The sequence below is a fragment of the Myxocyprinus asiaticus genome, chromosome 33, assembly GCF_019703515.2.
Source record: "Myxocyprinus asiaticus isolate MX2 ecotype Aquarium Trade chromosome 33, UBuf_Myxa_2, whole genome shotgun sequence".
NCBI classification, from domain to species: Eukaryota; Metazoa; Chordata; class Actinopteri; order Cypriniformes; family Catostomidae; genus Myxocyprinus; species Myxocyprinus asiaticus.
The window spans coordinates 30742574-30754769 of record NC_059376.1 but is presented as its reverse complement, the minus strand read 5'-3'; the positions used below and the strand labels follow the sequence as shown (position 1 = coordinate 30754769).

Genomic DNA, 12196 nt, shown 5'->3' with positions numbered 1-12196 from the left:
TTTTTTAAAGTTTAATTTCATCATCAAAATGGTGTCTAATCAATAAATTCTTAAAATTTTAACAAGTGAAAGTAGAACTTTTCAACATGTCAGCCATTGCGTTCTTTTTTTTGTTTTTTTTTGCCAAACATTTATTCAACAGCAGTCTTGCTTGTGATATTTTGATTAATTATTATTATTATTATTGTTATTACAGTGAATATCACATTTTACTATACAGTTGTAATATATTTTTATTCAATTTCTTTAATTTCAGGAATCTAGCTTTTATTTTGAATTGTGCTTTTATTATGATGTGTGTTGCCGGAAGCTTTACTTTTCCGCATAAACAGTTCACGACACGTGCTGCGTCCGAAACCGCGTACTGTCACCGTATGTACTGTATTTGATGAAGGACACACTTATCTGCCAGCAAAACAGTAAGTTCTTTTAGGTATGCATGCAAGTAGTATGAACAGATTTCGGGCATACTATTTTGGGTAAGAACAGATTTCGGGCATCTGGGTACGTGGGCATTGTCTCGTGACCTGAATATATGACGTAAGAACAACAACCGCGAAAACTATCCACTCAGGTTTTGTTAAACAAGCACCATTTAAGCACGGGGAACAATTATCTTGGTATATATAGCACTTACAGTTGAGAAGAGCCGTCTGACTTGCAAATCACCTGCATTTTTTAAAAATCCAGTATTTTGAACGTGATGTCGTCTCAGCTACTGAGGGATTATGGGATCGTAAAGTGTCCAATCGATCCGCACTTCAGAATCTCACTGGAAATAGTAGGTCATCCGGGTACTTCCCGCTTACTGCTTCATGAATACTGTGGATTCGGACATACTACTCCATTGGCACACTGTTTTTGGCATACTATATAGTAGGGAAGTATGGATATTCGGATGTAGCAATGGTATAGCTCCATGAGTGTGACCATTGAAGACTTTTAAGTCACGTCTAAAATCTCATCTCTTTACACTGGCCTTTGAGTCTGACAAATGAAATGTAGGACACAGTTTTGGAGTGTTTGTATCTTAGATTACTGGTGTTAGTGTATGTGGTAATTTTGAAATGTTATGTTGTACATTTTAGTACTCTGAAGCACTTTGGTCAACTCTGTTGTTTTAAATGCTACATAAAGTTGAGTTGAGATTAAAGTGCAAATGCTGTGATTTAATTATATAATATAGTTTACATGTGCTACATGGTTCACAGCAGATTAGTGCTCTGCTCTGTCATCTGATACAATGTGAATGATTGTCAGTGTCTGGGGAGTTTCCAGCGTACGAGCGGTCGGATTTAAACAATACGCAGCTCATCCACAGTAATATTGCAGCCTTTAGCGGTTTAATAAATCACACTAGGACATATCCTGATTTGTCCATTTCAGTGTACAAGGAGTAACAGAGCACGCGTTCAAAATAAGCCTGTGAGCATTTGAAAGCAGTCGTGTGTCAGTCATACTGCGTGCTGGTACCGGATAGAGTCGGTGCTCGGTACTGCAGAAACACTTGTACCGTTACATCTTTTTTATTTTAGTACTGACTTGGTACCAAAGTACCGGTACTTTTTGACAACACTACACCTGACTATAAGTTGCACTTGGTCAAAATCACATTGTTGAGAGAAAAAAACACATGTAAGTCACATCTCTGTATAAGTCGCACTGACAGAGGTTGTATGCGGCAGGCACTAGGAACCGGGAGCAGCCGCCCGACAATTTTCACCGGTTCAGATGTCAAACGCGCTTCGTGAAGATTACAGTACTTCAGAATCTACAGTACACATCGTATCACTGTGCTTTTGGGCTCGTTTTAAATGGGAGAATTTACTTTAAGTAACTGTGTGTAACAGCTTCTCATATTCTGTTTATGTTTCATGAAAGAAATGCGACAAGTAAGCCACATCTGTTTATAACATCTGTAACTCTGTGCACAAATAAACAGCTTTTAGTCTATGAGTAAAACAACACGCCTGTTGTATTCTATTCATTAATTAACTTTAGCGACTGTCTATCTGTGGATATTTCTGATATTTGCAACCCTCTTTGCTATGTATTAATTATCTGGTTCACTGACTGAATGTTTTTAATACGAGTGTGATGAAACGTCATTTTGTGGCCATGTGAGGAGTTGCGTTTGACAACAGTCTAGAGTTTGTTAGAACAGTAATGTTATGATGGACAAAATATTTAAACTGGTTGCATAAAGTACTGTGTGGAGGCAAAATATTCTGAATTGGCAACTTTAAAACGCTTCTACCATCTCTATGACTGATGATTTCATCTGTTTTGGTGCGCGTGTGTTTGACCAGCCGACATCAGTTATGTATAAATTATGTATATAAGTCGCAGGACGTTGCAGATGATGAAAAAAAAACGTGATTTATATTTTGGTAAATACGGTACTGTGTGTATGTGTGATGTGTTTTGCTGAATCTTTGATTAATGATTAATTTGTTCTGATGTGTTTTATTCTGATATTTCATGGGTCTGCATGTTCTCCAGGTGTGACGGTGGACATGGTATGTGAGCATGCTGGGCGGTGTGTGGACAAAGACCACACACACCAGTGTCTGTGTCAGAGGGGTTACACGGGCAGTTACTGTGAGGAGGAGGTGGACGAGTGTCTGTCCAACCCTTGCAGAAATGGAGGGACCTGCAAGGATTACCAGGGAGGATACGACTGCAAGGTACAACTGTCCTCTAATAACATGGATCACACAAAGAACATGATAATAGTAATTCATTTAAACTGTACTGAACTTTTCCTTCCACTCTCAGAAGACAATTATTAGACCAAAATGGTGGCATTCTAATGTCATTCAAAAACATTATTTTGATTTTCTAATCTCTAAACCCATCTCTCTCTCTCTCTTAGTGTAAAGCTGGATATCAGGGTGTGAATTGTGAATATGATGTTAATGAGTGCCAGTCAAATCCTTGTCACAATGGAGGTACTTGCATTGACCTGATCAACCGGTTCTCCTGTGCCTGCCCTTCTGGCACCAAAGGTATGACCATGTGTGTGTGTTTGTTAAAGGTACACTAAGTCAATTTATCCACTTATAAAAGTTTTAGACTTAAAGAAATGTATAGTACTTTTGACAGATTTTTAGAATGTCGCACCAGTCGTATCAACCTAGAAAAAGCCTTTTCATTGTACCTAAGTGTGCTCCACCCTCACTGTGGCTTCCGTGTTAAGATTTTATGACCAGCTAAATCCTGTTCACTTTATCTCAGTAACCCCTATTATCTGACACTTTTGGTTGTTGAATATGTGAATCATAATTTAACAATAATTTAACTGAAAACTTCCACTGCAATTGGTGTCAGTATGAAGTGCAAGATCACTGTTGTATTGATCAGTGAAACAAACAAATAACTTGGCACTATTGACTGATATAAGTATTCCCTGCACCCCTCTCTCTCTTCACTGTTTTAGGTTTGCAGTGTGAAGTAGATGTGGATGAATGTGCCCCAGAGTTCAGCCCACGTTGTCTGAACGGTGGGCAATGTGTGGATGGTGTGGGGCGGTACACCTGCTCCTGCCCGCCTGGTTTCGCTGGAGAACATTGTGAGGGCGATGTGAACGAATGTCTTTCTGGACCCTGCCACCGGCCCGGCACCATCGACTGCGTGCCACTTGCCAATGACTATCAGTGCCGCTGTCGTCTCGGGTACACTGGTGAGGTTTCATATTAGAGTCACAGTTTCTTGAGTTTAAGTTATTTTTCTGGAAATATTTGCCACTTGGTAAAAAAATATTGTTTGAAATAATTTACATTTAACCTGCTCTCCGTCCTTCCTTCAGGTCAACACTGTGAGTCAATGGTGGATCTTTGCCAATCTAAGCCGTGCCACCACAATGGCAGATGTGCCATGAACATGAGTTCAGTACATGGATACAGCTGCACCTGCCAATCCGTAAGTGCAGTATCTTTGTGCGCGTGTGTATACGTGTACATGTGCATGACATTAAATATTCAAGTATTTTAGGGTAAATTTCACAGAAACTGTCAAAATAATCTGTCATATATCACCCGTACCAATGACATTTAAAAAAATAGAGAGAGATTTTTCATAAAGAAAATGAAGCCTTGTTTAGGACCTTTACGACTTTTTTATACAACATTATTTTCATGAAAATGAAAATTTTCAGATGCCTACTGTAATGCAAAATTCTCACAATGCAGAATTGAAATGATCTAAAATAGGCCTAATTTTCTTTAAGCAAGATATAATTTATTTATTTATTTTCATTTCTGGTTAAGGATGACCTGGATATACACCAATCAGCCACAACATTAAAACCACCTGCCTAATATTGTGTAGGTCCCCCTCGTGCCACCAAAACAGCACCAACCCGCATCTCAGAATAGCATTCTAAGATGATATTCTTCTTATCACAATTGTACAGAGCTGTTATCTGAGTTACCATATACTTTGTCAGTTCGAACCAGTCTGGCCATTCTCTGTTGACCTCTCTCATCAACAAGGCATTTCCGTCCACAGAGCTGCCGCTCACTGGGTGTTTTTTGTTTTTGGCACCATTCAGAGTAAATTCTAGAGACTGTTGTATGTGAAAATCCCAGGAGATCAGCAGTTACAGAAATACTCAAACCAGCCCGTCTGGCACCAACAATCATCCATGCGATTATCTAATCAGCCAATCGTGTGGCAGCAGTGCAGTGCATAAAATCATGCAGATACGGATCAGGAGCTTCAGTTAATGTTCACATCAACCATTAGAATGGGGAAAAAATGTGATCTCAGTGATTTGGACCGTGGCATGATTGTTGGTGCCAGATGGGCTGGTTTGAGTAGTTCTGTAACTGCTGATCTCCTGGGATTTTCATGCATAACAGTCAACTGCCTTGTCCTCTTCCAGTTTTTGCTTAGTAACTTTATATAAATACACAAAGCTTCTATCTAATTCACGAATTGTTCGTTGAGAGGTGCCGGAAAATATTTTAGTGACTGTGTTGTGTGTCTCTTACTGTGCTTTCTGAACTCTCTCTTCTTTAATGTCTGCGTGGGACTCAGTTTGAAAATGTTTTCTTTTCTGAAGGCTGCTTGTTCTCTCTTTATTCTCATGCTTACACTAAAGACAAAGGCTGCATATATCAGGTATGAATTAAAACACTGATCTTCTCTCTTAGCTCATCTTATTTCTCTCTTTTCACTCACTGTTGCTTCTCACTGTTGCCCAGCAATTTGGTTGTAAAATAGTATCCTGATTCGGTTGCCGTGGCACTGTTTATTTTTGGCATCTCACAGTAGCTTCCTCTGTGTGACTTTCAGGGTTTCACTGGCTTCAACTGTGGTGAGATTTACACCTGTACCAGCTTGCATTGCCAGAATGGTGGACAGTGTGTAGACATGCTTGGTCGGCCACAGTGCCGCTGTCAAGCTGGTTTTACTGGCACGCACTGCGAGATCGTTCAAAAACCCTGCATGTGTCAAAACGGAGGTAACTGTATCCCAGATCCACGCGATTCCAACAGGTTCAGTTGCCGATGTCCACCCGGCTACAGCGGGCCGAACTGTCAAATTAGAATTCCCATGCCTGTTCCCACCTGCCCATATGTGCAGTGCAAGCAGCGGGCCGGAGACAAAGTTTGTGACCCGCAGTGCAAGAAACCTGAGTGTGAGTGGGATGGGGGTGACTGTAGTCTGCACTGGAATAAGCCCTGGAAGAACTGCACAGCCTCCAAGCCTTGCTGGGACTTATTCCATAACGGCCGCTGTGACCCAGAGTGTGACAATGCTGGCTGCCTCTTCGACAGCTATGAATGCCAGAAAGGTTCATCTTCTGTCCCGAGCACTTGCAAGTAAGTGTTTCATTATACCTTGCATACACCAGAAGAGCACTGCTCTTCTATGGATAGATTGGACAGATAATACATAACTTATAACTTATTTACTAGGCTTGGGATGGATGCCTTTTTTACACATAGATTATCAGAAAAGTTTGCTTTTATATCTGTATCTGCAGATCTATATCTGCATTTTTTCTGACATAAATAGGGCTAATCGTTGCACAATAGTTTTTGTCTCTTCATACATATTTCTAAACACAACTTTGGTAAAGTATAAGCGGCAGGGTAACTTAAAGGGGGTCAAACAACGTACGTGTCTGGCAAATGACATGGCGCATTCTAAAATTAAAAATAATTATTTTCTATGGATGTACGCTCACTGCGGCGCCCAGCTACTACTTCGGAGGCTGCTCAAAAGTCTGTGAGTGTAACTTCCATAGTTTTCCATTGAATTCGACCAAAATCATTATCAAAGGACAGATTATTAACTCTAGCCATCACTGGATTATATATCGTGTATATACACAATATATTTTTACTTACAAGTATGTCTTTTTGTGGTTTGACGGCTTAAATTAAACCAATTCAAGGCTTCATACAGAGAAATTGCATAATAAACTTCGCCATTTCTAATTGTTCAGTTTATGCAGTTACACCAGTTTCATACACTAACCTGCAAACGTCACTTTGTTAATTCTTTAAGAAGTACAAAAACCTTTGTAACTTTTGTGTGTATGGTGACTAGATTCACATCACCTGCACCGCATCAACGCGTCCTTCAGTATTAAGCACAGTAAATGGATATCACCCCCTTGTGGCCTCTCAAAGATATAAAGGCAGACTACATTACCGTAAATGGAAGGCCAACTGACAGTGAATTGGACAGAACACAACTTAGGCTTCTAATTTAAAAGTTGGCTAATTTGAATATATCGATGCCTCAAAAACGTATTGAGAAAATAACATGCATATCAATAATCGATGTATCTGTATTTTATGACATTCCTATTATTTAACCAGAAAGACCTCCGGAGGTGGTTTGAGATGCATTCCAGACGAAACTCTGTTGAGTGTAAATGCATCTAGCTGTTTAAGCCACATATGTAAACTTTACTCCGCCCAAACAGCACTACGTCAGCATGGGGAAAATGTGAAACATAACAGCTGTACCGAGTATTTGCACAGGACTTGCATCACACAATAAATAATACCAAATTAAGAAACGGATGCACGTTATAGGAGAGACAGAACTTTTTTCTTCATTTATTTAATGCAAATTGCTGATGAAACTGAAACTGAACACTAACAACAGTAAGTGCAGCTGATGCGCATGGACATATCTTACCTACGATAAGCCCCTAGTGGAAAAACACAGCACGCACACACACAGATATCTGCGCATGGGGCAGAGTCACTTGAAATCAATACATTACATCTTTTAAACTCGCTGCCCGGCATTAGCATAATCACAAAAGTAAAAAGCGGGAATTGAAGAATTGAACAGAAGATTTATATCCATTTGTCGGAGACACATTGAAGTGTAAATGAAATGTGCTTATTCAATCGGACTGCAATCCGATCAGTAAAAACGCATAAAGTGACCATGTGTAAATGCCCCCATTAAATGCAAAATAAATTTCTACTGGTGTTGTGCTTTCGCACTTACAGTGTTTCTGCTGCGTAACAGAGTTGCAGTTCTGTACAAAAAGTAAAGTGATTTCTGGGTTGCCACATGGAGAATTTCCTTAATGGACATAAATTGTACAATATTTTTCTGGAGTAAGCCATTGAGAATGATCACTTCATTGTAATGTAATGTTATTTATTAGATTTCTTCTTTTTCTAATATAATCACAAGTAGTTAATTTACATGAACCACGACCCAAATCCCAAAGTGTAGCTGTGAACTACTTAATCATCTGGATTCAGTCACATTTACTGATTAGAAAATTGTTTATTGTATATCTGTTCAATGTGTGTACAGTTGATGTCCATTATGTTATGTTCCCTTATAAAGCCCATTTTTTAAATACATTGGTTTACAGTGTATGTTCAACTTGTTTTGTGTGGCAAAAAGGCTTAACCTCAAAACTCTTCTTTCCATGCTGCTTCTCAGATGCAGCTCCATGCTACTCATGTGACATTTAAATGAATACACACTACTCAAGCGATGCAGAATGTTTAAAACAGGCCTTACATTCTCACGCTGTCTCTTTCCATTCTGTCTCTCTCTTTACCCTCATTTCATCTCAGATACGACAAGTACTGTGCGGATCATTACGCCAATGGTCATTGTAACCAAGGCTGTAACACGGAAGCATGTGGCTGGGATGGTCTCGACTGTGACACAGGCACTCCTCCCAAGCTGGCTGACGGCACGCTGGTGATCGTAGTGTTGCTGCAGCCCGAGGAGCTGCTGGGTGACCTGAAGGGTTTCCTGCGCTCTTTGGGGACACTCCTGCACACCAATCTGCGACTGAAGCTGGACGAACAGCAGAGGCCTATGGTGTACCCGTACTATGGAATGGAGCAGGGTGATGTGCAAGATGGTGCCGCCACTATGAAGCAACGTGGAAAACGAGAGCTGGAGAAGGAAGTTATTGGGTACATTCCTCAAACATACTTAAACATTGCAAGTCCTTTGTGAACACTGCAAAAAAATTATTGTACTTAAACTGTATTTTTGGCTTGTTTTCCAGTAAAAAAGTGTTTGTTTTTTTATAAATAAGCATGGTTTTGGATGTGTCTGTGCTTTAGATCGAAGGTTTACATGGAGATCGACAATCGCCAGTGTTCTCTGCACTCAAAAGAATGCATCTCCAGTGCAGACCAGGCCGCGGCCTTCATAGCTGCGGAGTACCTGAAATCTGAGTTGCCATACCCTGTCTACTCCGTAAGCAGTAAGTAAACTACCAAAACACATTCTGTGGTCATAGAAAAATTTATTTGTAGTTTTCAGTGTGATATTTTCTATTTAAAAACTTTGTTTAATCATCGTCTTCCACATTAGGTGATCACCAAGACCTTACAACTGTGTCCCCCCTCCTGTACCTCGTTGCCGTGGCAGTAGCTCTCATAATGCTGATTCTGGTGTTGGGTGTGTTGGCTGCCAAGCGTAAACGCAAACATGGGACTTTATGGCTGCCTGATGGCTTCCTGGCGAAGAAGGACAGCAAACGCAGAGAGCCAGTTGGGCAGGATGATTTTGGCATGAAGTATGTAAATTAAATTCCACAATGATCTCAAGACACATGCTGCCTTCTAGTTCTCCTGGGAAGTTTCTACTTCATGAGCTGTGAAGTTGTAATTCTGATTTGTTGTGCATTCTAATGAATAAAATGGACGCTTTGGGCAATTTCTTTATCACTTACTGACATGTTTTTTAGCACTAATGCAACAAATTGAATATTGTAATTTATGCTTTATCTGTGTAGTTTTAATCATTCATGTTGTCGTAGAAATTCACACTCAGTATCCTAGATTCCTACACACAGATTGGGTTTACCCAATGCTACACTTACAACTCGGACTCTAACCGAGACGTTGACGACATCTTGTCCTCAGATGCACTTACTCCATATGGATTTCTCGTACATCCTACCTGAGCACTGATACATTCACCTAAATGTCCGTAGTCCCAGGATCTCACATATCATGCTATTTATGCTTCAGCAAATAACTCAGAGAGACTCATTTCATTTAATGATTTACAGCTGGGAGGTCTTAATCAGTTGTGTAGCTGAGAGTCTCCTTGAACAAAATAATTCATAAGCTTATATACATTAATCTGCATGGTTAAATCCCATAATACTTGTTTACTTTATTCTTTATTCTTAACGCTAAGCAAAAAGTCTCAGTTTTAAGCAGATAACATAAGGGGATAGTCCCTGTCTGAATTAGTCGCAAGCATTAAAATGTCAGTTTTGCAACTGTAAGTTTGATTGCAGCACTGACTGGTTTTAGTTCTTTAATTTCATACTCGTATACAGAAATATGCAATAATTTCCAATCATAGTCACCAAATCTCAGAACATCCTATACTTTAATTATATTATATTATATATTATTTATAGATACACTTATTCCAAAATTTCTACCACAACTTGCTGCCACAGAGAATGATGGGACATGTAGTTTTGTCACACAAGCCTGTTGCCTCATAAACCAGCTAATTGAGTTATATTTTCGAGAAAGCTATACAGCAATTTTTCATCAATGGTATACTAAATGTGTAAACGTTAGGCAGTGTACACTTTCAGGTGGCATCTCTAATTATTTCCTTTTTTCTCCCCACTCCATCCGCCACCCTTTTTTAGGAACATCCAGAAGCCACAGGATGTTGGGATGATGGATGGCAGTTCCACCCACCACTGGTCTGAGGAGGATCATCTACCTAAGAAACCCAGGGTAAGAGACAGTACTTCCGTAATCCTGAAGATGACAATAACAGATCTCTTCATGTTTGATCAATCTGAATGCATCCATCTCACCTCCAGATGGAAGATAAGCCGTTGCTTTCTGTTGGTATGGACGGAGGAGTGGACCGGAGAGAGTGGACCTTGCAGCATCACAAAGCTGCTGACATCACACTCACTCCCCCTCAGGCAGACATAGACATGGACAGCCTTGATGTCAATGTTAAAGGACCAGGTAAATTCACTGAGACCCCATTTACACATCCATTTCAGGTGATCCAATCGCAAGTGCTCAGCAGTAAATACAGGTGTTGACAGGTTCCAAAAGGTTTTGTGAATGGATCACTCAACTCACATTCGTAGATAGTTTAAAACGCATGTGATATCATTTGTAGTAGAAACGTTAATTCGTCCAAATGCTTCGCGGGCTACAGTGAAGGACCGCCTTTTTGCATGTCAATCAACCATTTCATTAAAATAAGGTTATAAACTTTGCCGGTTTCATATTGCCTTTGAAAGAAAATAACATCCACTCCAAAAATGTGGCAAAGCCTAAACATATACACGTGCAAGATGCAAATTCTTTTGCTTTTAGTTTGCCTGATATCGGCATGCAGTGACATAGATCATATACAGTTGTGCTCAAAAGTTTGCATACCCTGGCTGAAATTGTGAAATTTTGGCATTGATTTTGAAAATATGACTGATCATGCAAATAAACTTTGTTAGTCTTTTATTTAAGGATAGTGATCATATGAAGCCATTTATTATTACATAGTTGTTTGGCTCCTTTTTAAATCATAATGATAACAGAAATCACTCAAATGGCCCTGATCAAAAGTTTACATACCTTTGTTTGGCCTTGTTACAGACACACAAGGTGACACACACAGGTTTAAATGGCAATTAAAGGTTAATTTCCCACACCTGTGGCTTTTTAAATTGCAATTAGTGTATGTGTATAAATAGTCAATGTGTTTGTTAGCTCTCACGTGGATGCACTGAGCAGGCTAGATACTGAGCCATGGGGGCAGAAAAGAACTGTCAAAAGACCTGTGTAATAAGGTAATGGAACTTTATAAAGATGGAAAAGGATATAAAAAGATATCCAAAGCCTTGAAAATGCCAGTCAGTACTGTTCAATCACTTACTAAGAAGTGGAAAATTCGGGGATCTCTTGATACCAAGCCAAGGTCAGGTAGACCAAGAAAGATTTCAGCCACAACTGCCAGAAGAATTGTTCAGGATACAAAGGAAAACCCACAGGTAACCTCAGAAGAAATACAGGCTGCTCTGGAAAAAGACGGTGTGGTTGTTTCAAGGAGCACAATATGACGATACTTGAACAAAAATGAGTTGCATGGTCGAGCTGCCCGACAACACCTTGGCATGCCTTACAGCTTCTGGCACACTGTAATTTGGAGTGACGAGACCAAAATAGAGCTTTATGGTCACAACCATAAGCGCTATGTTTGGAGAGGGGTCAACAAGGCCTATAGAGAAAAGAATACCATCCTCACTGTGAAGCATGGTGGTGGCTCACTGATGTTTTGGGGGTGTGTGAGCTCTAAAGGCACGGGAAATCTTGTGAAAATTGATGGCAAGATGAATGCAGCATTTATCAGAAAATACTGGCAGACAGTTTGCATTCTTCTGCACGAAAGCTGCGCATGGGACATCTTGGACTTTCCAGCATGACAATGACCCTAAACACAAGGCCAAGTTGACCCTCCAGTGGTTACAGCAGAAAAAGGTGAAGGTTCTGGAGTGGCCATCACAGTCTCCTGACCTTAATATCATCGAGCCACTCTGGGGAGATCTCAAACGTGCGGTTCATGCAAGACGACCAAAGATTTTGCATGACCTGGAGGCATTTTGCTAAGACGAATGGGCAGCTATACCACCTGCAAGAATTTGGGGCCTCATAGACCACTATTACAAAAGACTGCACGCTGTCATTGATGC

At 40.1% G+C, this 12196-nt stretch overlaps 1 protein-coding gene across 1 annotated transcript in view; it reads left to right on the top strand.

Moving 5' to 3' along the window:
- The window catches only part of LOC127424505 (neurogenic locus notch homolog protein 2-like), an 80087-nt gene that overhangs the window by 61090 nt on the left and 6801 nt on the right, over positions 1 to 12196 (top strand). Inside the window, 10 exon segments of the mRNA XM_051669791.1 lie at positions 2503 to 2687; positions 2876 to 3008; positions 3440 to 3682; positions 3809 to 3921; positions 5299 to 5828; positions 8070 to 8420; positions 8574 to 8716; positions 8827 to 9031; positions 10133 to 10223; positions 10313 to 10466. Of these exon segments, the coding sequence (XP_051525751.1) occupies positions 2503 to 2687; positions 2876 to 3008; positions 3440 to 3682; positions 3809 to 3921; positions 5299 to 5828; positions 8070 to 8420; positions 8574 to 8716; positions 8827 to 9031; positions 10133 to 10223; positions 10313 to 10466 (2148 nt within the window).